General features: G+C 42.1%; 1 protein-coding gene across 1 annotated transcript in view; it reads right to left on the minus strand.

Moving 5' to 3' along the window:
• Positions 1–26,746, minus strand: part of CD109 (CD109 molecule) — a 750,032-nt gene that overhangs the window by 630,515 nt on the left and 92,771 nt on the right. Inside the window, exon 3 of the mRNA XM_085610953.1 lies at positions 21,971–21,999. Coding sequence (XP_085467079.1) covers positions 21,971–21,999 — 29 coding nt within the window. The remainder of the gene's footprint in view (positions 1–21,970; positions 22,000–26,746) is intronic.

Consider the following 26,746-nt stretch of genomic DNA (forward strand, 5'->3'; position numbering starts at 1 on the left):
TACATCCCTCCAGTTTATCTGATACCCCGAGTGCGCCCCAAATATATGAAAAATGTGTAACACCCGTCGCAGTGAGCACCCTGAAGAGGCAAGATAAAGCAAAATATTGTCCGCATAGAGCAATATACGGTCTTCATGGTCTCCCCTGATCCAGACTGCAAGTGGCTCCAACACTATGGCAAAGAGGAGCGGCGACAGTGGGCATCCTTGCCTGGTGCCACGACAGAGGGGAAACGAAGTGGAGCGATGATTGTACACTGAGACGTGTGCAGCATATTGAATAGTCTGATCCACCCAATCAGTTTGGGTCCGAATCCCATATGGGCCAGCACAGCAAACAGGTACTCCCATGCGATCGTGTCAAATGCCACCATGGCATCGAGTGACAGTAAAATTGCTTCCTCTTCGAGGGTGTCTATCCGCCCCAGTGCTCTGTGTACACGTCACAGATTTCGTGCCGTATTCCTACCCGTATGGATCCCGACTGGTCTGGATGGATCAGATCATTGAGATATGGGAGCAAACGATTAGCCAACAGTTTGGCAAGAATTTTGGCCTCAACTACTATCAAAGAAATGGGTCGGTACGATGCGCAATCTTCCACCAGTTTACCGGGTTTGTGGATAATCACAATGGTGACCGCACGAATAACAGCCGGAAGAAGCCCAGAAACATAGCTTTCATTATATAGATTTAGCAAATGGGGCGCTAACTTCGTAGCCATTGGTTTAAGAAGTTTGATAGGAAGTCCGTTAGGACCAATCGCTTTACTGGCTCGAACATCCTGAATTGCCTTCTGGATCTCATTTTCAGAGATGTCTGCATCCAGTGCCTCTCTACCCTGTGGGGGAATGCACACTACATCCATAGTGGCGAGAAGATCTGCTGCCATCGAAGCTTGTGTAACTTGCGGGACTCCATACACATTCTCAAAATGAGCCGCAAAGATGTCGGTTATACCTTACGGGTCAGTGATCAAATCATTGTTTGGGCCCTTTACTGCACGTACCCATCTCGCTGACTGGTCCTTGCGTTCCAGCCATGCCAGCGGCTTACCCGTACGCTCACCCTGTTCGTAAATCCAGTGGCGAGTAGCCAGGGAATGCATGGTGGCGTCCTCGAGAAGCAGCTGCATATAATCCTGTCTTTTAAGGATTATTATTTTTAGAATTATCAAACATCATAGTTGCATAGTTTAAGAATATATATATATGATGGGAAACGTGGGTAACAACTGTTTTGCTCTAGTTCAAGTTCAGCTATCAAAATATATGTTTAAGCTGTGAAATAAAGTTTTCATTGTTGTAGTTCATTACAATCCAGTTAGCATTTTGCACGTACAGTTCAGCATCAATTCATTCTATCTGCATATATCACGATCCCTGAAATGTCAACTGAACATACAACTTGGGGTGCATGTATGAGGTACGCCAAGCCATTGTGTTACATAAATATCCTAATTTCATGAAAAGTTGTTGCTTCCTCTAAATAAAATAATTTCATTTTTTGAGACTTAATATGCATGTATACCATGTGCATGCAATTGGATTATGAATCGAAATGTGGATTTAACGCTTGTTGCAAAGCTTTCCCGTGCCCTGGACACCCCCAAGTTTTTTGCAGACTGGTACTGGTGGTAACTGACTGACTGGCTCTGGGCTCTGCCTAACCAGGGCCAGGGTCACTTCAATGCTGATGACACTCAGAATAGAGTGAAAACACCTACATACACTAGGGTACACTATGGGTTAGGGTACCCCTATGATTGGCCTGACCTCCCCTATAAGGCCCTATTCGGGCAGGGGGATTGAAACTACCTTTAAGTCCCTAGTATATAATAGGGCATGGCGGTTTAGAGGCCAGCAGCCATTTCTGCACTTGCATGTGTGCACTGTTGGAGCCTGAGGTCATTTTAAAAGCAGCCTCGTGTTGCAGGACTGCTTTTAAAATGCAAATTGTTCCCAAGCTCTAATTTGGTGTTCAGGCACTTAGACATTGATAAACTACAATGTTTGGGCATCTTAGGTACCCCCTTAGTCATTTTTCCCATTGCAAAAATCCCCAGCTACATAGTTTAACAAGGCAAGCAGTAATTAAATAATAAATAATGTCAAGGAGGTGATACAAATATAATTCAAGGACTTCCTAGAATGGTTTTGATAAATCCAACAATATGTTATTTTTTAATGTATCCTAAAATGTACAAACAGGATGCTATAAGCCAAAATTCAGCCTTCCAGTGGTCTGTCCTGATTGGTCAGAGTTAAGTGGATTGGCCAGGCTGCTTGAAGAGGTGATAAATGATCCCTGGGGTTATGATCCATTCTGGGAGAAGATTGCTGGGCATAAGAATGCCAGAGACATGGGGAGGGGTAGTAAATAATGTTCTTCAAAGGAAGGAGGGAACAGGCTGGAGAAACCAGTTTCATTTACACCTCTACCCTCTTGCCCCCAGCCAGTTGGCCAAATTAAGGAAGGAATGGACAGATGTTAGCGGGAGGGACAGTATGGAGATGGACCATCCTGAAGGAAGGCTTAGCCAGTCCTTGTCTCTCTGCTAGAAAATCGGCCATGATGAATTTTGGAGAAATGGTGCTCTCTGGGAGAATATAGTGCCACACTTTGGATGAAGTGGTCATACACTGCGGTGTTGACCTGCACCTCATTGGACAGGAGTGCCCTCCTGCTTGACCCAGAGAACTTGGAAGAAGTATCTGAGAGGGGCAGAGCCTCTCAGATCTGCTGCTTAAAATTCAAGAAAGAAGAAGGGTCCATGCTGAGAAATGTGATTTCCATCAACCAGGCCCTGCACCCTGAAGACTGCACCTCGTGCACAATCTAGAACTACAGCACTGTGTACTACCTTGCTTCAAAAAGACTGAAGATTGGACTCCCTGCAAGCTACAGACTAACAGAGCTCACCTGGAATTTCACCAACAAGAATCCTCAGCCTGGAGTACTACCAGTGGATTTGTAAAGGCTTTGTCCAAGTGGATTACGGGAACTGAAGTCCCAAACTTTCAAGGATTATCTTGGAACTTTCAGACCATCGGAGTAATTTTTGAATACTTTGGTACCCTTTGGGAAACTTAATGAAGAAGTTCCAGACGTTTGGAGCAACTTTGTAAAAAGCTCCATAAGTGCAATGACAACCTGGCCAGCCAAGTCGGCGACCCTGAACCGCAAGCCGGCCTGCCGTCCAGGTTCATCCCACTGAAAAGCTCCAGAGGTCTGACTTCCAGAGTTTGACCGGGATTAAGTTGAAATCCAAGCCGGCAAACCCTCACCGAGCATTGAGGGACCATGCAGGAAAAAACTCAGTAAAAGTTTCTAAGTCAGAATGCAGAAAAGGTGACCGGGACCAACAGCAAGAGTCATTCCGCCCACCTTCAACAGCGTTCCTGCCTGGATCTCTCATTTGTCCTGCTGGAAAGGTCCAGGGGTCGGACTTCCACAAGTTTGACCGGGAGCTTGTCGCAAGGCAAGCCGGCGAACTCTCACCGAATCTGGACTGGCGGAGAGCTTCGAGGAACCCTGGAAAGAAAAGCTCCAGAAATGTTTCTAAGTTAGTAGGTAAAAACTTTGACCGAGAACTACCGTGAGGTGCAGCCGCGCAGGGCTCTATCGCGGTTGGCCTGAAACATTGACTTTATCCCAGTCTAGAGTGACCAGATGTCCCAATAGGCCCTATAGGTTTCTATATGCTATATAGTGCAAAATCTTTCAAAATTCCTATCTCCAGTTTGATGTTTTTTATTTTGGTGTCATTTTAAAGATAAAAATATTTCCTATTTTATAAATTGGTGTTGGATTTTTATTGTGTGTTGTGTCTCATTTACTGAATTAGTGTTTTTAAATGCTTTACATACCTATCTTTGAAGTTAAGCCTGCCTGCTCGCAGCCAAGCTACCAAGAGCTGAGCATGGAAATAATTTTCTAAGACCTGTACTGAGCTCTATATTGTGTTAGTGGCCTTATAGCCAGTGGTAAATGCCTAGCTGCCACTACTAATAATCCGCTTTTCAACAAAGCTTAAATTCGAAATTTGCTGATTCTTAACTTACTTTTAGACGCGGAATAAATAGCAGTGTTTCTATTATAAACAACTGGCTATTCACTTTAGTATATTCCTATTAAGTAAAGCGATGTAAGACAATGTAAAGTTGACTGTCAATGATAGACGTTATATATTACTTGCAATCTATGATATTTGTGTTACATGGCTATCATTGCTATTCCTAAAGTTTCTGTTACCATTTGTGGAAACACGTCCCGTTACAAAACTTTCGGACATACCTTGAAAACCTACACTGACCATATATGAATCCCAGAGCATGTTTGATAAATGCAACATGGTAAAATACAAATTCACTGCATCTGCAAATATATGTGGTATTTTATTACCCTTTTTCGCCAGCTTCAATTTCAAAATATAAAAATTAATGTTCATGTCTTTTACTAGCTTTACACTGTTGAAACTGATGACTTAGCAAAAGAGAACTTCAAAAGACAACAAAAACTGATATTTAGGTAGCCCATTCACAAATGCAGTTTCAGGTGGTGTAACTGTAGTTGATCTTACACGTGGAACGACTTCATTTATTAGTGAACTTGTACTATCAAATCAATGTACTTACAACTAATATCAATTGTGTATAGTGTAACATTAACTGTGAGAATATCTTCTCCTTTGAGCAGAGACTGGAGTTTACAGGCCTGAGATGCCCGGGCAATTTTGTGCACAAACTGAAGTTTGTGAGTTTGACCAGAGTTATTTCCGTAAGAGAGTGGCAATACGCAGGGATCACCCAAAGACTTCATGGTTGGGTTGTGAGAAGAGGATTTCCTGGGGAGAAACAATACATAAAAGTACATTTGTGATAAAGTGAAATGATTTTCTTGTGTGCAGTTGTGCCTGGTGTAGAATTACACATGCGACAATAGTGTTGAATGGGAATTCACAAATGATTTCACACGCCAACTTCTAAAAAGTCTGCATTGTTGTACCAAAACCTGCATACCTCAGCGTCAGGTTTGGTTCCATCTAAGCTGGGACTGACTGCCCAGCCATTATAATATCAAAACCTTTTATTTACAAATGTGGCATATTGTTTCTGTGTACTGTCACACATTTCCAGGAAAACCCCTTGAAACAGTTGTGAATTCCAAACAATTTGAAAATCTACACTGAAATATAAGAGCAAACATAAAAATGTAGATTTATAAATTGACCCATCATCTGCACAGGCTGTAGGCTGCACAAACATTCGGAGGGACCCAGGATTATGTTCTTTCGCAAGGAGCACATCTGTACACCAAAGACTTCCCTTTAATTCCAGGAAAGACTAAGCCAATGTGTGCTTTTGAGATAATTTTTTTTCTTTTACCCAATGTTTTTTTTTTTCCCCCCAGAGATTTATATAGCACGAACTTGACCTGAATCGGGTGTCAAAGCGCTTTACATAGCACCAATTACGTTACATGAGGACACATTCGTTTTTGGTTAGGCACGGTTAGATTAAGTGATTTGCCCAGAATCACAGGGTGTTCAGCGTCATTCCCAAGACCCGAACCCAGTTCCTCAGTTTCGAGGTCGACCGCCCTAGCCGTTAGGCCAACTCCTTTGTTTATATTGGTGAAATCTGCTTCTCAAACAATAAAGTTTTACAAAAGCATGACAAAACAAAATAAGCATTGACAAAACCAGATCCATGGAGGCCAAAACCAGACCAATTGCCTTTGACAATGAATGTTTAGTATCCTGTTGAGTGTCATTTTTCCAGACTCTGACAAGCTAATATTTGTGATAAGTTCAAACATATTTTTAATATTTTGCAGTGGTTTGAGAGCAGCCATTCTAACAAAGCTGCTATACAATTTGTGTATACAATTATTTCATGGTATGAAGGCTGGGTAGCGATTCAGTGATTAGTTGGATCCAAAGCTCCAGATGAGGAACGCTTGTGGTGTAGCAGATCAGCTCGGTGCAGGACGTTGGTGCAAAGTCAAGTATGAGCTGCATTTGAGTAGATGGACCTTAACTTCCGAATTGAGGTGTGACTTCCACAAAACAACAATTCATCAATGACAGTGAGGTACATTAGGACCTGCAATGATGAACGATAATAGTAGATTTGCAAACTAAGCAGCTTTTTTTAACTAATTGGCAAAGTTTAATATTTAAATCATTTAAGGTTAACAAAAGTCGACGGTCCCTATAAGAACATATCCATTATATACTTTAAATTTGATTCAAAATTAGCAAAAGATAAATCAAAATGCAAAGAGTTGCCATAGAGCAAAATCGATGAAGTAAATATTCCCCAATTTGCCAAACTAGAGAAAATAAAAAGATTTGCAGGAGAAGTTCAGGCCGGAGGTGTCAACAAGTAAAGCATTGAAAGGCAGAATCAACTTAAGATTCAGTCAGGTAAGTGAGAATTGATTTGTTCAGGAGTCTAACTCTTTGAGCAGGAGTGAAGAAGAGCCTCCAATCTCAAGAGAGTAGAAAGAGGTATCTAAATCTAACTAGCACAGCAATACACATTTTCAACTGCATGCAACTCTCCTTATGATTCTCACAGGGAGAAGGCCAATCTGGATCGAACATTTCACAATATCTTGGTTTGGGCCCTCTTCCTAGCCATCGCACAATGGTAGCCTCAGCGGCATGACCTTCTAGAGATACCTCATAGTAGTCTGATACATCATGGTGAGCGTGTTCTCAGCACACGTGCAGTGATTCATTATTCAGCTCTCAATGAAATGCATACAGATAAACATTCACAGAGAAACATTAAACATGAAAAACATTTTATTTCAAAGTTGGCTGTTATAGCTTGGCTCCTGAAACAAGAAAAAAAAGAAAGGACAGTGCCAAAGCACATTTTCATATTAACTTGAATTATCTAAACTGAGGCCTACATTTACTATGGTCAACTTTTAACATGAAAATCACACTTTACATGTATATAGGTGGGCAATGCAAATAAATGTAAGTTGTGCCAAACGTAAAATAGTGAGAGCTTCACCACAGGTTTTGGCTAGATAAGGAGATGAAGGTTTGCTGAGCATAGGAAGTGCTACAAGTTTTAGAAACTTAGTAAGGTTTAGTGTTGGGGATTGTCCCAAATATCTTGTTCTATACCTTGTGCTTGGCAGATGGACGCTTATCTTGGTCCTGATGCAGAGAAAAGTGTGATCACCAGGTATCGTTACATAGTGCTTTCTTGGAAAAGTTGATGAGGTCTTTATAGGGGAGAACACATATAGGAAAGCTACCAGAAAGCTGTTACTGTAGTCAAGCATTCTCACAACCAGTAGATATATTAGGAACTGGACAGACTCATAGGAGAGACTCATAGGGGAGATGGCAGTGGAATGTTTTGATTAATTAATAACTAGCAGTTGTTGAAGTGTGTGTTATAACAGACAGCCATTTCTCTTCTTGAAGGTTTAATGAAAGTGTTAGATTGTCCAGAAAAAATCCCATCCAGGGAAAACCCAGTCAGAGGAATTCACAAGGTAGAAAAGCACAGGATTATCATTTACAATGAGATGAGAGTAAGGCAGCTATTCACTGTATAAATAGATTGACAGTGAGAGATTTGTAATTTTTAGAAAGAGGGGTATGTGAGTTGTGAGCAGACTATTTTAATTTCATTTAAAGCGAGCGGACTATTTTAATTTCATTAGCATAGAGATAAATGAGAAACCAAGAGGTGAAACAAATCGCCCATGGAGGACGTCCAAAGTAAAATTGGGGTTCTCAACATTGAGCCTTGAATTATACTGAGGAGAACATTGAGACAGAGAACAAGTAGTTGGAGAGCTAGAAAAAAAGACTCAATATTTGGAGCCAAGGATGAAAACGAAGAGGATCACCTTGACATTTACCCAATTCTCTCTCCATTACAGTCCTTTCAATTCGCATCCACAAGTACTGCCCGTCAGATGCCTAAGACCAGATATATCTTTTTCACCCAGGCATTTGATTTTTTTCAAGGCTTTGCCTTCATGTCTGTCAAACTTAAATAAACGTGCTACACTTCACCTGATCTAAAGTCATAGGTATGGCCATAGGCTCGACCACTATTGTGAAAGGATGGGAACAAACAGATTTTCCTCATGCATCCTGATGATAACATTCAAACACAGGTGCTTAAAAGGGAACCTTCATGTTTTTAGTTGTCATACTTTGGCATTCTAAAATGGATGGCTAAATTTAAGGGAATCGAATATATGGGTGTGTGGGCTACAAATGATCGACCATGTGTCAAGGGCTCAATGATCTTTATTGTGGCTTCATGTAAAGCCATGCATTCTTTTCAAGTAACTATATAAGGTGCATCTGGCTATCCACAAAACGGGAACAAGATTTCAATCAAGCATAGTTAAATTGTATGTTCCTAAAAGACTGCTGAGGTCTGGTACTTTGCATTTGCTGTTTCTCACTATAGACAAACCTGATATGATAACACAAGTTTTAGTCCCCTCCATTAACAACCGTAAACTTGTTGCATGTCTGTCTCTCCCCTTCTTTGCCATGCTGTTCCGCTCCCCCTGCCTTTTGCTCTGCCTCGCTGTGGGCTGATGTAGCCTAAAAACGTTTGAGGGTTGGGGACAGATGTATAAGTGGAACCTAAGTTGCTTCTGCACAGCTGTGTCTGGTTGCTTCCTTCACTCATTAAAAGACTGGGGTTTCTCTGCCTATTGTCAATATAAATCCGCCCTTTGTCACTCAGGTGTGAAGGCTTAGACAAGTGGCGGACAAGCCATGTTTGTGGCTCTATAACTTACATCTGAGGTTGTTCTGCTCACAGTACAAGCACATTGTCAAGCCATCTGAATCAAGAATTTGGCATCTGAAGTAGATTTAAGGAAATTAATAATTGTGAATGCTTATTGGCTCCGAAAGGTTGCAGGAGAAGTAGCCTCATCTATTATGGTGGAATTGTTCACTTATAACCGTGACTTTGATTTGATACCAAATAGATTTGAACTCAAGCGTGTCAACAGACTCCGGATAAAAGAGGAGCACGTTAACTGACGAATTCTGGCACTTTGTAAATTTAGCACAATTATATATTTAGATCTGTTACCAGAAAAACCCTTTGTTACAGCTCAAATACACCACACTGGTCATATGGATATTCGACTGTTTTAGACTAAACTTTAATTTCTGTCTTTTTGTTTCAGTGAACGTTGATAACTTTCCAAGAATATGAATGAATAATTTGTTTATTAGTCAATTAAAACCATAATCCTCAACAAGAAGACATCCACAATAATACATATAAAGAGAAAAGCTAAAAAATGGCTATCAATCATGAGCACATTCATTATCATTTAGGGAGCAGACGTGAAATGACTCTAATCTGGGCAACAACACACAGTTGAGGTCAACCTTAAAACAGGGGAATGGACTTGAGTGTCATCTGTCGTTGTGCAAAGGAACCAATTTAGCAATGAAGGTGAGACTTTTGGAGGATCATGTCATGTGAAAGAGTAAAATAGGGCAAGCATTGCTCAGCCAGACAAAGATTTAAAGATGGTCAGCAAAAATTACAACTTTGTTGAAAGAGATAAAGCCTGAATGCAGTGGAGTTGTGCGAAACATAATTAAAAAAAGTTTTATTGTTAACTTTAGAGGGTAACAGCAATTCTGGTATGAATTTGACAGCAAAAGGAATTCACTTTGAAGACAATAAAAGAGATCAATTTTACCCCAGCCTATGGTTTTGAGTGAACTATTTGAATGACTACTTTCATAAGTTTTACCAATATTGGAGAAACAAAAAAATTGACTCACAGGCAAGCCAACCTAAGCTTCCCACCAGGTTGAGTCAAGACACAAGACCTGGGTCTGCACTGGCGCACTTTTTGGTCGAGTGGTTGGTAGTCGCTAGGTGCATGGGTGAAGACCTTGGGTGGGATTAGCTTTCCACAAATGATACAACTGACACCTGATGGCCAGGGTGTGTGGTCTGCTCTCACATCTGGCTGCCACTGGGTGAGCTTGGTGGAGTGGTCTGCTGGTTGAGGCATGCAGTGGAGATCCCGCCTACTGGACCCGGACCCAGTGTGAGTCACAAGTGTCTCCTCTCAATCATGTTAGGCAGGAATCCTACATGTGCTGTGGAATATCTGTGTAACCACAACCCAAATATGTTTTTTAATATAAACTGCAGAAGGTCATTACTTCAGTCTTCAGGCTTGTGTGCCAGTAAGGGTCGAAACATGTGTTGGCTAACAGCAGCATTCCCTTTGATTTCCAATAATTGAAATACTGAAATGCATACTGAATAAGTGACCCAACACACTATACAAGAATTTGTTCTGAAATTTGGGTACTCTGTCTCTTCTATGTATTCTAAATAAATTACTTTAAATGCAGGATTTTGGTTGTTTTCATTTCATATGTTTAAGTGTACTATTTCCGGGGACTGAGGGCCCTACAAGGGTGTCAATGAGAATGAATCATGACACAAACCAAAGCAAACCAATAGTTATAATTGGATATGAAGAGGGAGCACATGGATTTGGGGCTCTTTTCCTTTCTGATTACCTTCAGTGCAGCCATCCATTCATCTATCTATCTATTTATGAGTGCCTGTGTGGGCTGGTGGCAGAGCCACCTACCTTCATTGTTTTGGGAGTACGAGGATTGTGGTGCAGTATACTGTATGGTTGTATGACCTCACTGTGTAATACATTTACAAAACCATCTTAGGTCCAGTCAGGCTTTTTTCTAAATCTATAGCTCAACCCTGGGTAGCTGTGGCTTCGAGGAGTAGGTCTTAAACAAAGGAACCAGTGTAAAGCATTGAGACACACCCAACAAAAAAAATAAGGAGGTTACACAACACAAAAGAAATCTGACACCAAGTTATAAAAGTAGATTATATTTATATGAATGTTTAGACACCTAGATGAGCAATATGTACCAGAGGATTTTTGAGACCTACAGGCACATGCACCTGAACCTATTGAGGGTGTATCCTCCTCAACCTTTTACCTTCACTATTCAGTCGTTTTTGGTATGTGATTTCTTCACCACGCACCTTAACAGCTTTGGTTTATTTTTGGACACTTTCTTCATTATTTTTTGGAGCGTGATGGCAACCAATGATGATAAAAGTGGGCAGAGCTGATGAGTACCAATCAGCAGGCTCAATTGGTGGTGCGCACGTGAGGTGCCATCTTGTCTCTTTCACATTTTTTCATATTTCTTTTACTATTTGTATTTGAAAAAACACCCGGTGTAGTTTATGTGTATTCATGCACCTTGAGGTTTGTCAAGGGGATTGCCACAGGTAAAATTCTCATTTTAAAATTGAAGGTGGCTAGCGTAGTGGATGACTACCCTTTTCCCAAAAAACGGGGAGTATCATATACCTAAAGTAATAGGATTTGATCCACAGCTAAGATGAAAGCACTCTACCTTCCAAGCCCTAGGCCTTTGTTGATAAATATCACATTAAATCACTGACTGCAATCACTGACTGCCATGCAGTGTTGAAGCGTTTTACTTGCCATTGTTGCGTTTGACTGCCCACTTGACTGGCATGCCTACAACTCCCATAATGCATTGGGTGTATGAGGGAAAATGTGGACTGGAGTTTGACCCGTACACTGGGGTTGGACTGGGGGTATGTGCACAATTGAACAGTACTTTGAAGTGTATGGTTGCATACATCTTACCTTGTGTGGTACTAGCCGCGCCGGATGTGTCCAGCTGGGTCACTCCCACCACTGCCTCAGGCTGTATTGTGGCCTCCACCAGGTCCTCCAGGGCTGTGTTGTCTGGAACTGTAGATGGGCCCCCTCCTGTGCTGCTTGCCTCCTTCAGCCTTTCTGTGATTCGCTCCTTGGCACGGCTACACAGGTCGTACCACCTCTTCTTGAGTTCATCTGTACTGCGGTGTGTGACACCCACAGCATTTACCTTGCTCTTTATACGCAGCCATATCCTGCGTTTTTCTGCCTCCGGCATTTTGAGTGAAAGTTTCCTAAAGAGATTGTCATGGCTCTTGGAAACCTCCTCACTGAGATTTTCAAGTTCTCTTTCACTGAATTTCAGTTTTCTCTTTCTGGACGTGGCACTCTCCCCTGATGTTGTCTGATCCATTCTGGTGCACAGAAAGTCCCAGCAAACAGACTTGGGTGAAGAATCAGCTCAGCTCCAGCACTCTGCTTCCTCCTCTCACTTCCTCTGGGCACTGAATGAAGCATGGGCTTGTTGACTTCCTGGTTGTGATGTCATCAGCATGCTTCCAATGCAACATGCTTTTTGCGAAATCGCAATTTCCGAGTTCGCTAATTGCGATCTCGCAAAAAGCGAAATCGCAAAAGGTGTTTTTCGGAATTTGCGCATATCTTTTGTGAAAGCGCTTGAAAGATGATTATATAAATTGATGTTTAGTATATGTTTTTTATTAATTTCAGGATTTGTGGCTTTTCCTGACGAAGGCGTATGTTACGCCGAAACGCGCGAAGATTAAAGATTGTGCCACAGGATTGTTTTTTTCCCCCCTTTTTAAATTTGTATAACAATTGTGTTTCTTAATGAGAGTACTGTAACAAATGACGATACATTGCATGTCTACATTGTACAAATGTGTCTTTTTTAACACCCTATGATATTTGAGATGTGAGTAATAAACATAATTTTTTTTTTAACTACTTTGTTGTTACATTGTTTTGACATATAGGATAAAGAAATATTTCATATAAAATCATTGCCTAGGAAGTTACTGTTACATTGTGAACACCTCCATCTGTGGCAGGCCTCAATTGCTCCTCTGCTTTGGAGTCGTTCACGCTACTCCCCAGGAGGGCAGAAGTCTGTCTGGTGGCCAGCATCTGCGATAGCCTCTGGATAAACTGGGCAACAGTTTTCTAAAAGATGCTCTTCCTTAAAAGTGACATCTAATTACACTTGGGTATTATGTTGGGTTTAGTGTCACAATTAATTTGATACCTTGAAGTACCCATTTTAATAGTCCCATTCAGAAGTTATCAGGGCTGAACGATCATCCTGCAACCCTGTACTTGCCACTTGGGCCTCTTGCCTTACAACATTAAAAAGACAATTTGGGGATTTTACTGTTAGGACATCTGAAAGTACATGTCCCACTTAATATTATGCAACTCCTTGTCTCAGGACTCAATATGTCTTCCTTAGGGGAGACATATATATATTTTTTTAAGGGAACTGTGGGATTTAACATTAGTTTAAATGGCATAGATGAACTAGTAGTTTAAAACTGCTCTCCCAGGCTGCAGTGGCAGACTGGAAGCCAGGTTGTACTTTGTCACACTCGGGGTGGAACAATCAATGTTGCAGCCTTGAGTGGAAACTTCAACTTACATGCCCTTGGTACCATATACTAAGGATTTATAAGTAGATTAACCTATGTCAATTGGGGGTAGCCAATTCGACATATGTTTTGTAAAGGGTTAGAATACTAGCACTCTAGCTAGCAAGCCTCAGTGCACTCTCAGTTGTAAAACCAGCAGCATCAGTCCAAACCTTTGGGGGGTGGTATTGTATAGTTGGTATGCTTCTTTCCCCTCCTTGATAACTCTCTTAGTTTATCCTTCATTATAGAATGTGATAATAGAATGTTTGTTTTTAAAAAGGATGAGGATGTAGGAGCTGAGCAGGAGTAGAGTTGTACTGGTGGCTGGAGTTTATTTTTGTCCAATAAACCTATCTGTCTCATCTTTCATCTTGGACCATTCTTTTTGGCATTGTGACAGAGAGAACAGTGCTACATTTTCCTTACAGGGAGCAACACACCCACCTGGTGCTTCTAGGTGGGATCCTGGGCTGTGCACCAGAAAACATTAAAAACATTTCAGGACCAACTTACAAAGGGGGAATCATCGTGAGGCACTAGACTGTCTCACTGCTCACTGCCTGCTATCTAGTGAAACCATAGCCAAGGGTCTGTGCTTGGCAGATTCAGCAGGGAAACAATATCCTGTTGAGCTTGACTCAAGTCTGAGACTGTGAGAGACATGAGAGGTGTAGTATACGTGGAAGTCTTCAGGCCAACGTGAGCTAGGTAACTTTCCCTACAGATGATGTGTTGTTACATTAGTAATACTGCTAGGTTTGAGGGGAGCTGAAGGTGCAGACATTTGCATGGCCAGTCTACCAACCATGGGAATATGATTGAATGATTCTACGTCAGAATCCTCCATCAACCATATGAGACTGCAGCGCTGTAGAGCCACAATTCTCCTTGGATAGCCAACCCTAGGCCTAGTGATTAGAGCCACTCACTTGTGAACCAAAACATGGATGGAAGGTGGCCGCCTCCAACACTCCTAGTGTGCATGTTTGTGATGGACTCAGTGCTAAATCATTCATAGACTTTGGTTCAGGATTTAAGTAGCACAGGAGATACATCACTGTGATCTATTGAGGCCAAGCTTTTGTCTCCGTAGGTGCCAGGGTCTTCCTATTGCTGTCAGGGGAGGGACAGGGCATAGGCCTGATGGAGCCCACCTCCACAGGTGAATTAACATTTCTCGGTGTAGGGTTGAGTGAAAAATACACTTGCAGATTATCAGAACAACAAGATGATCTGAGCAGGCACTACTGCAGATGCTAAGAAGTAATCCAGTTGGTGGCTTCATGTAGAGCCTTAGGGCCTACTGACAGCAGGCCTCAGTGTGCATGGGCACTCTAATGGTGCCTCCATGCACCTAGCCATCTGATCACCAGTTGACCTGGGCCATATGTTGAGCAGCTAGTCAGGAGGTGGCCAGTACCATTCAGTCATTAGTTGCCCCGGGCCATCCAGTCCACAGCTGGTCTGGGACATCAAGTTAGCAGTTGGTCTTGGCCATCTGGTTGGCAGTTAACCTGGGCCATGCAGTCGGTTGTTGGTCTGGCCCATCATGGCAGCGGGTGGCGTAGGGCATCATGGCGTGCGATGGCCTGCCCTATCAAGACAGCCATTGGGGTGGGCCATGATGGCAGCCGTTCAACTTCAATCAAGATGGCGTTTCAAAATCAAGACGAATCTCATCTCCACCATGCCCGGGACCTGTAAATTAACATCCAGCTTTAGGGTTATAAACCTCGCCGTGCTGTGGACTATTGCTGCATGACAATACACCGCCGCCATCAACTTAAGATTGTCTAAATAACCAGAAAATACAGCCCGATATTTCAGTACAAACATGATCTAAGAACATGAGCTCACCATCTAATGTATACAACTAGGAGTTTCTGATCCATTGACAGGCATCTACATCATAGCATCTCGCAATATTATCATCAATATAATCCCTAGCTATCCGTTTTATTACATTTTTTGACTTTACTTCTTTGTAAAAGTCAACACCATATATCAACTGTGGAGTTTAAAACATTCTTCTCTCTTGCAAGAGACTGTTTGCTGATAGAGGCAGCAGTGCCGAAACACGCGTAGTTCCATCGACCGCTTGCTCTCATCCAATTATCATCCTCTATGTACTTGTTTAAAAATCCTAAGCATGATTAAGAACAAGATATATGATACCAGGACACTATTTTTATTGTCTATTGATTTTTTATTGTTAAAAATTGTATATTTTGAGAGAAAAAAAACAATACAGTTGGATAAATCATTGACAATCCATAAAGATATATAAACTTTTGTATATTTATATTATTTAAGAAAAACAATAAATTGAAAATATATTTTTCTAAAGATATGTGGTTTCTTATATCGTTTATAATATCACTATTTATGGTCACTGTTTGGTTTCACCCAGATTATATGTTGTTTTTGAATTAGCTTGCTATTGGTTCTCTTTTCACAAAAAATTGTATTATCCCTACGATTAGCAAGTACATTCTAAAAAGTAGGGGTCCCCGTCTTTTCCACAAGAAAAAAGCCGTTCAACTGGGCCATCATGGCAGCCATTGGTCTGGGTCATGAGGTCAGTTTTCTGGTAGGTGGCATGTCTGGGCCATAAAGAGGGTGGCCAGCTTTAGTCACTGGGTCCGAACCTGCTGTCATCTGTTGAATGGCTGGTAGACATGATGGCTGGAGTGCCAGCCAGTGTAGCTAATTCTGACTTTTGTCTTCTCCTAGGTTCCATGACCACCGCCTTCATGGAGAAAAATGAGCTTCCTGGAATGACAATAGGGTAAAGGTAGCTTATACCTCCTTGGCAATCCAAGCCTAGGTTCCAGTAAGTGGATAGCATACCTGGGCATCCAGGACTGTATTGGAGTGTGACCTACTCAAATAAAGAAATACAAAAAAGATGGGAGGAATGCTTGAAATATTTGTAGTCACTAGTAATTACTCAGGGCCACATCCCAATCTATAGTTTTTGCACGCCATGCCACCTCAACATGGAGCCAGTCATATGACCATCATCCTTGGCCCTGCTTCAATAGGCATCGTCCAGCCCAAACTGCCAGGCTAGATCGATTCTAAACAGAACAAGCAGCAACCCTAGGCCAGTTTCAGCCTATTTAGTCCTCCTTGGTGAGATGCAGCTTGGCTTTAATGGCACAGTGAGCATGGGATGAAAATTCTGCTGGTGGAAAACCAGTAGTGTACTGAGTGCACAGCTCGTATGACAGTATATATGTTTCACAATGTTGTATTCAACAAAGATAACAAAAAATTCTTTCGTTGCGATTTCAGCAATATATTTGTAGAAAGTATCTGAATATCATCAGTCAGCATGTATTCAAAAAGAAATTGCATACATCTTTACATCAATGCAACAGCATCTATGACAAATGATGCAAAATAAGAAAATATCACATTGTATTGAATTTAAATCAACAAATAAAATAAGTAGCCATCTTGCCCAGCCGTGCCCAATGCATTTCGGGATTGTCTAATCCCTTCTTCAGGGGCCACTGTAAATTAATGAAGACCGATATTCTTAAATACAATCGTATTAGTCAATAACTGGTGCATCATGAGCAATGTCCAGAGAGAACGAAATCCTTATATACATTTTACCCAAGGTAATAAGAGAGTGTGATGCAAAAGTGAGGTTAATCACTGTGAAATAGGTGTAAAAAATAATGGACTTGTTGATGAATTAAAGGATATGTGTGTAGCAATTGTGCGTAAAGAATATCCGTGTCTCGACTTAATAAACAGTGTTAGCCACTCCCCGTAAAAGCGATTAGCTGAAAAGAGAGCAATATAATGTGTAGACAACGAGGTGTTATCCATAGAAGATCTGGTTAATGTTTACTTACGAAGCTGGTATGGGCAATGATAAAACACTAAGTTGCAAGTCCAAACAGCAGGAAGAACGAGTGAAGCCATTGGTGTGAAATCTGAAAATATCCGACAATATGTGTGTTTAAAATAAAGATAGAATGATTACCTTGTGGCTTGGAAATATATCAAAAATCTCCTTTACTCTGTCACTACGGTAATGGGATTATGCGTGTGAAACCTGTAGAAAAATGAAAGAAAAATCTTTGTTCCTCGTCTAAGTGTCGACCTAATGCTACTTATGTATCTGTGTATACAGCGCTTACCTCTCCCAAACTGTGGTAAGAACAACTCCAACAAATTCAAAGAACGAGTCTCAAGTGCCGCATCGTATAACCCTACAATTAAACACCAAACCAGTTACTGCTAAACCGCGTACGGTCTGTGTCATTACTCGAAATAGAATTCTCCATTGGCACTAACTCACCATTGAACAAAACGGTCACATGATCCTAAATTCGATTCTCCTCTGGCTGCAACATTGATCGTCCACAGCAGAACGCCAATGGATAGCCAAAGAAAGAGGACGCCTTAACTGGTCTGACCTGAAATTGCGCGCCATTTTTAAGTGAGGCTTAACGAAATATTCTGCTGTAACATTGCTGGGCGCCATCTTATAGTGGTGCCCGAAACGCACGAAAAAAAGTGATGTTCCTGATTCGCTGCTGATGATCAAAGGAAGACTATTGCTACTAAATTGATGGGGGTCATCATATAATGGTACTCAATTTGCGCTTATACTGGTGTGTTTAATCCGATACTCAACTGCAGAACAGTGCTGTCTAGCAAGAAAAGATGGTGGGAAGGTTCATGAAACGAAAAATGGAGTAGGATAAAATCAGAATGATATACACAAGCGATTTGTAAAAAACATGCAAAGTGAAGGAATGTGACAGAAAATGCTCGTGTTTAATTAAAAAGTCATCACCACCGTAAACAATGTTTGTGAATAATTGCCAAAGGTAAAATACACATTTACATTCTAAAAAAGTACTGTGGTATGAAGTGATTCAGATGAAGCATTGCATTTCAACTTTATCATTAAGACCACTTGGTGTTAGGGTCTGGAGAAATTTGGTCCACCACACTTCCCCTCTGAGCAAGCTTTTTAGCGTTATCAAAACCTAATTTACATTGTAGGATTTCAAGAATGGTGAATCCAAGTTGTGCATTTGTATGTTTATGTTCTAACCAATGTGACACGAAATAAGATTTCATGTTTTGTGTATGTATAGTACTCTTGTGCTCAGAGATGCGCACTTTTCCTCATGGTTTTCCCAACATAAAGGAAGCCGCACGGGCATTTGATAGCGTAGATGACATAGCTAGAATTGCAATCCCCATTGTACCTCAATGCAATGGGTTTCCCCAAATGTGGAGGATTGATGGTGTTCCCTGTAATAACATTATTGCAATTGACACAATTGTAACATTTGCACATACCTGTATACTCTTTTTGTGCAGGTGCGCACGGTTGTGTCAACATTTCTTTAATGTTTTTGCTGCTTGTGTATGCAAATAAAGGTTCTTGACAGAATAATTCCTTGAAATCGGGATCATGTTTCAATATGTCCCATCTTGATCTGATAATTCTTCTGATGGGGTTTGCTTTAGTCGAAATTTTGGATACAAAGACATGCCAGCTTTGACTAATGTTTGGTCTAGAAACAAGAAGCTCGCTGCGTTCCAATTGTTGGGTTTTGTGTAACGCTTTGACCAATGTATCTTCAGGGTAACCTCGCTGTTTAAACTTGTTACTTTGTTCAGCCAAAGCCGATTCTAATTCTAACTGATGGGACACTATCCTCTTGGTTCTGATCATCTGTGAATATGGTAAATTCTGAAGTAATGACGGAGAATGAAAGCTGGAAAACAACAATAGATGGTTTCTGTCCGTTGGTTTTGTGTATACGGATGTCTGAAATTTATTGTTCTTTTTGGTGATTAAGACATCCAGAAATGGTAAACATGTTTCACTGATGTTATAAGTGAATTTAATGCGAGCATGTTTTGAATTCAATACGCTGATGCAGGATTCCAATAATTCTTTAGAATTATTCCAAATAAGGAAAATGTCCTGAGCATGGGACATATTAGGGTACACCCATCAAACATAGGATATCACAAGCCCAGTAACGGGTTGGTGTAGCTAACGTGGATGCTGTGGGCATCCTATTGATGACTGGTGATTTTTTTTATTTAACTTCTTTGTCTCCTTTGACTGGAGGCACTGCATGAAAAATATGCAAATGAAGGCTGCACCAATGTTTGCTGGGCATGCCTTTAGCCTCTGGCTATGTTTCTTTACATCAGGCCGTTCTGCTAAATATTTTCCTTTCCATTTGTTTTATTTGTTTATTTTGTACTTGTACTTTTTTTTAAACACCCACTGTGCATTTTATATTTCTAATCAGTGCCCAAAGCCCGCGTGGGGAATCCAAGCACACCGCTGTGATGAACCATGCAAAAGCCAAAACTAGCACAGAAAAGTCATCTATCCATACACTTGTGTAGCACACTCGTTTCTGTGATGGAGACAGAGTCAGCTTATTTGCACAGCTGCCCATCACCTTCCTCCAGCGCCAGTGTTGAAGGGTCATTCTTTTGGGACACTGGCTCTTACGGGGGGATCTCAAATTAAAATAGCAGAAAGGATTTACTTGGCCTGGTGGCCTTGAGGACCCAGTGGACAGTTCGCTAATAAGCAGGGTACACAAATTCTGCTTTCTCTGGTCCTGCTGATACAAATGGGGTTTTCTGTATTCCTTTCCTGGTGACATGCAACAGCCACCAGAAGTATTAAATTAGGGTTTCCAAGCCGCTGATCTTTTTTTTTTTTCTTGATAGGGTGTATGTGACTGTTTTTCTACATTGAAGAACAACATATAGACCTGCTTTCCTGCTCCTGGTAATCTTCTTGGCCTAGGGTCTTCCAACAGCAAAATCCTATGGCCCTCAATGCAGTCCACATGACCTCTCTGCACTTCCTAGACCCCATGGCCTCTTTCAGGGCTCCTGTGTACCTTGCAGGAATGTGGAGTACACCAGCCAGAGTCCAAGGGAACCCTCTCTTTCAAGGTCGCTCTCTTCATTCGCAAACAATCAGTTGAGAGGCCAATGCCACCATCCCTGGACAGAGGGTCCAACAGTCCCAATAAGTTGGAACTATGCAGACAGGGGCTTATACAAAACATCTTCTGTAGTTTCCTCTTTTCTCAAAGTCTCTATCTTTTGGAGGAGTAAAAAGCAGAGGAGGAGAATTCAAGAAGGAGGTCATCTCTGCCCATTCCAAAGATGCCCGATAATCCTTCGATCCCTGATGAACAACTCCTAGGAGAAGCCCACAGGCTAGACCCACTGCCTGCACCGCTGTTGGGTATTTTCTTGACAGTAGAATAAAGTTATTGTCTGCAAGAGCTCTCTCTATATCTTAGATCTGCCTCTAACTAAGGCTGCAAAACTGATTCCTGCCCCCTAAGTCTTCAAAGGAAACCCATGAAATTACTGGTACCAGAGTTCTGCCTATTCGCCCATTCGTCTCTGAGAGAAAGGACGGGAACATTTTTAAATAAATATAGATTTTTTTCCGTCAATCAATTAGCGTGTTTCCCAAAACTAATCTGACATTTAGGGTAAAGAGCAATTGAATCACAAAGATTTAAATGGTCTTTAAATTATTTGTTCGCACCTTGCTCACAGTGGCAGATTGGCAGTAGAGTTTATTTTTTATTTAGAGCTTGGAATAGAAATGTTCTGAAGTGTTAGCATAGATCAGGCAACAACACCTATCGGAAGGCACAAAAGATTGCATTGAGGAAGTACACCAGACCACTCAAGTACTCTAATAAGCACAGGATGATGTGCATCGGGGGGGAAGGGGGGGGGGGCATATTTCTGAGGGCATGAAAAGATGAGCCTGAAATAGGTATGCAGATGAAAATTTGCATCACTGTTCCATTGACCCATTTCTCCACAAATATATGACTGACCTGGCTGCAAGGATGTGAAGGAAGACTGTGCTTCCAGAATTAGCTGCAACACAATGCACTCAAGTTTCTTCATTGTCTCTGCTGTCAATTGAATTGAAAGTGTTGTTGGTTTCAGAGCAGACATAGAGACTCTCCAACTGTAATAGAAAATGGTCACCTACACGAACATTTTAAGTGATAATCTCCAATGATTAGGATACTTCTACTAATATTCAAATTGATTGCACTAAACTAAATCTTTGTGCAAGTAGTCGCACTCATACTTTTCACACTTCTATTTCAAAATATAAAAACAATCAATGCAAAGCACAAAGCGAAAATAATTCTTAGAAAACAAATTATGAAGATGAAGGTCAAAGACTGGAAATAGTATCTGTGATTACAGGGCTTGAGCCTAGGTCGCTATCCTAAAATGCTGTTTCTCTGTGCAGATCACTGCAGAAGTCACTTTGTAGTTCCAAACACATTTCTCTCAGCCTCTACATCCACTTCTATACTTCGACAGACATGAGCATCAACTGCTTCTAAGTTTTAACATTGAATACTTGCTTACAGTCAATTATAACAATTTATACTAATCTAGTGGGAAAATATTGTAAAGGAGAATATAGATTCTGAAATAAGCCTTCAAGAGGACAATAAGCAATTTAGAGCAATTTAAGACAATGACAAGTTTGAATGTTCGAAATTTACAGTGTGAAGATATAGTACATATTTCATACTTACTGCTGGTAGAATGAGTGTCCCAAAAGATCCTTAATGGAAAAAATACAAATAGGTTTAGAACTTCAAGCACACAATTAGGGCACATAAATACACAGACATTTTAGGCTAGGAATGAATTGTATTGTGATGGACACATTATTGGCATTGTCACATAGGATTTCACAGTCTCGTTGATGTTCCTATTTTCCTATTTTTTATAAAATTAGCAGTTTCTGGTAACTCAGCATTAAAATTCATAACACACACATGTATATTGCATTGAAATAGCACATTCATTTGTAGGAAATATTTTACAAACTTGCTAGTTAAGCATCTTATAAGGAGGAAATGAAATCTATATCACACTTCAAAAAAATTTCCATTAAAAAAATTCAGAAGAAACCAAACTGGGCGGCATATTTATGTAACTTTCATGGAGCGCAGCAAGCCACTTTGCTGCACTGCGTGCAAGGGAAATGGCAGGAAAGCGTCGAATTTAACATAACATGACACATTCATGTTAATTCCTTTTGTCTGCCTTGAACCAATGCAGGCACCCTTGCACTACGGTGCAAGCGTGTCTGCATTGTAAGCAGGGTTGTTTTTGTGCAGGAAGGAGCACCTTCCTGCACAAACACAATCCTCTGAGGTATTTTCCTCTTTCCATGTGTCCTGCAGAAGCAGCACACCCAGAAAGAAGAAAAACGCAAATAAATAATGATATTTCTGATCCTTACACCTCACCTGGAAAGGCGTAGCATTTTGACGCATTCCCAGGTTTACCAGTAATGGTAAATCTGGTGTGGGCCAAAATCTATGGGTGGATGCTAGGGAACACCCATACTCCATGCATGGAATGCCTCCCTGGGGCAGAGCAATACAATGCTGTGATTTGAGCTGTGCTACTCTGGATTTATGACGACATGCAGGGCTGCGCAAGGTGACCTTGCATGGCTTGTTAAATCCTACTTAGGTTCTGCATCGCACATGCGTGGCACAAGGGTGACGCAAAACCTTCATAAATATGCCAAGAGGCCTATGTATGAAACACATTTTTTATTCGCAAACGCTGCGAATCGCAAAAAACAGCGTTTGCGAATAAAAAAAAAAAAACGCTATTTCATATGTATGACACACATTCCCAGTGCAAATTAAGAAATCGCAAAATTTGCGATTTCTTAATCTGCGAAACCAAAAATCTGCGAATATCCTTGCGAATTCCTAAATTGCGATATTCTCAGTTTGCAAAATTCGCAAACAGGATATCGCAAACTAAGAAATCGCAAGTACATGTATGAAAAATGTGCAAATTGTGAAATTGTGTAATTCGCAAATTAAGAAATCACAATTAACACCAAGTGCATGCAGGTGGTAACCAGGTGCAAGGTACTTAAACCACCCCATAATGCAACAGATCCTTCCACAATTTCAGCACTGTTTGTGATAGCCAGGAGGCTGCTTATTCGGGCTCTTGCACAGAGGAGAATGAGACAGGAACGTATCTTCAGGCTGCGCATCACTCTGTTCCAGCAGACTGAAGAGGACATCCATGACAAGTACAGGCTGCACCCACAGACCATATTGGACCTGATTGAGGAGCTGAAACCTTATTCGGAACACCCTACATGCAGGACACAAACAATTCCCACACATGTGCAGGTCCTGTGCTCTCTGCACCTCCTGGCCTCAGGGAGTTTTCAAGGGGTCATAGCGGAGGTTGGCGGGGTGTCACAGAGTGCCCGGTCGCGCTTTTTCCATGCCTTTCTAGATGCAATGCTACAGAGGCTATCACATCACATATACTTCCCAACCACCCAACAGGCATTACAGCAAACAAAACTTGACTTCTACCAGGTTGCACGTTTCCCCCACGTCATTGGCTGCATCGATGGGACCCATGTGGCCATCACACCCCCATCAGCAACTGAATAGGTCTACAGAAACCGTAAATGCTACCATTCCCTGAATATACAGATTGTGTGCAATGCACAGTATATCATCAATGACACTGTACCCAAATACCCTGGCAGTACACATGACTCTTTCATCTTTAGACATAGTGGAATACACAGACGTCTGAGTGCTGGAGAGTTTGGCGAGGGATACCTGCTAGGTAAATACATGGCAAACATCCATACATCCACTACATCTCCTAAGGGGGGGGAGAGGGACATTGACTTACCTATTGCGTCTATCCCTGCTGGTGACAGTGCCTATGCAGTGCGGGAATTCATCCTGACCCTGTACCTGGATCCAGCCAATGCAAGTGAGAGGAGATACAACAGGGCACACAGATCTACACGCTGCGTCATTGAGCGTACGTTTGGAATCCTAAAGAGCCGGTTCCGGTGCCTGCATAAAAGTGGAGGTGCACTGCACTACAGCCCTGAGACCTGCTGTAAAATCGTGGCAAGCGGTGCAATGCTCCATAACATGGCTGTAAGGAAAGGCACCACAATTGATGTGACCGATACAGACACATCGAATGACGATTGCCCTGCTCCCCCTGGCAGACAAGCATCAGGAGTCGGGGCAGCTGCCGGACGTCAGAGACGGACTGAGATCAAGCAAAACTACTTCTAGGTAAGTAATGACGACATGAGCCAAAAAAATGATTGTAATGTGTGCTGTGTTTATTCACACTTCAAAAGCATTCACTGTTGCTGTACCCAGCACATGTTATGCACACAGTGCAGGTACTTCACAAGAAAGTGTTCAATATGCATTGCTGGGTTGCATCACCCATTGCCGCAAATTTGTCACTGTACAGTTCACCTCCTTCGGTGACGGATTGGTGCTGTGTGGGATCCAGGCTGAGTGCCCTCCGTGGGGTTCCTAGGTACTGCACCCTGTCTGGCACTGCGCCTTCTTGCTCCAGGCAACGTAGGTGTGATGCTACTCCTACTTGAGGTCTCCTCACTCTTCCCAGAGACCATGAGAGTGGTGCCACCTGAGTTGGCCGTCTGCATTTGCTCCACTGCACTGGTGACCTGTTCCAGCCCTCTTGCAATGTCCTGACAGCAGTGTGACATTTCCAACTGCATGGTAATGCTGCTAAATGTCAGATTGCTGGTGATGGTGCAGAGGCAGTTCACGGCCTTTGTGTAGTTGTGCAGCCATGCGTTGGCACGTCGGGCAGCCCTGTCACTGGCGTCTTGGTTTTGCTTCAGGGTGTCACAGAGGTCACGTATGGCACCTGCCATGGCCATGATGCCCTCCCTCATGTTGCGCTGATTTTTGTTGAGAGTGCATAGCTGCCTATTGATGGAGCGCAATGATTTATATTGCAGGCGCTGTACCTGCAGCATGCTGTGTTCAAGACCTGCAAATACTGTGTGGTCCTCATCAGTGGCAGTGCTGCTCCTGGGCCTTGACCTGCGTCTTTCCAGTGTTGGCATGCTCATCCGTGGTGTTTCCTGCCTCCGCATGTGTGACACACCCTGCCTTTCCTCTCTTCGATCACTCTCCTCCCCTGTGGGCTGTATGTCATCCTCCAATGGAGGCAGTGGGGGCACATGTGTGCGCTTCCTGCGCATGATTGTTGTGTGCTCTGTATCCTCACTTGAGTCCCCTTCATCATGCTGGTCCTCAGGATTTGCATTGTCATCTCCCTCTGCACCGTCATCAAGTGCCCTGGATTGTGCTGTGGATGTAGAGGGGAATACATGAGTTTGTGTCATTGCCTGCATTTTGCACTCAATAAAGTATCTACAGTTTGTCTTGGCTAACTTCTGACACTGTGTTATTCCCTTATCACCGACCCACATGTTGCATTTGATTTCCTATATGTCATGGACACACGGTCATACATCTTACAACGTCCATGATGCATTGCTGGGTGTGCTGTAAGAATTGGACTGGAATGACATGTGTTGTGTATATTTTGCGTATTTGGGGTAGTGTGCATGGGATGGGGATCAGGGCAGATATATTTTGCATGCATCTTACCTTGGCTGCTGGATGCAGGGTCGGAGCTGTCAATGTCAGCCACACTACCGACGCTCTCAGGCAGGAGGGTGGACTCCACAAGCTCCTCGTGGGGTGTTGGCTCTGCTGATGTGGATGGTCCTCCCCCGGTCTTGTTTGCCTCCTTGAGTCTGGCTGCCACCCTCTCCTTAGACCTTTGCCGCATGTCATACCATCGCTTGCGCAATTCTTCGACAGTGCGATGAGTAACACCCACAGCATTAACTTTCTCTTGTATGTCCAGTCAGATCTTTCTTTTTTTGATTCTGGGACTCTCAGTGCCTTTTTGCCAAAGAGGAGCTCATGGCTGCAAACCATCTCCTTTATGAGGACCTCCTGCTCCTTGTCAGAGAATTTGTGTTTTCTCTTCCTCTTTTCACCCTCCTTGCCCTCATGTTTCTTCTGGGACTCCATTGAGGTTTGTTCTCTCCTGGGCTGACTCCTCACACTCTCCAAACAGCCTCTGACTGTGGCTCAGGTAATCAGGTGCAGCAAATCACTCCCACTTCCTGGTTATGATGTCATCAGGCTGCACCTGTATAGCAGATTCCCTCTTTTGCGATTTCTTAATTTGCGAATTTTGCAATTAAGGAATCGCAAAGCATGTTTCTGAGAATTTTTAGCGAATTCTATGTAATCGCTAAATATTAGCGATTTTTTAAATACATCCCGATTTGTGAATCTCAAACTGCAAATCGCAAAATATCGCAATTTGAGATTTGCAAAACGGGAGTTTCATACATATGCCCCCTTGGTCTCTTGATAATGTGAGCACTTAGACAAGAGAGGGAATATCTTAAGTGTCCAGATACATTTCTTCATCCACTTTCA

The sequence above is a fragment of the Triturus cristatus genome, chromosome 6 (assembly GCF_964204655.1).
Source record: "Triturus cristatus chromosome 6, aTriCri1.1, whole genome shotgun sequence".
NCBI lineage: Eukaryota > Metazoa > Chordata > Amphibia > Caudata > Salamandridae > Triturus > Triturus cristatus.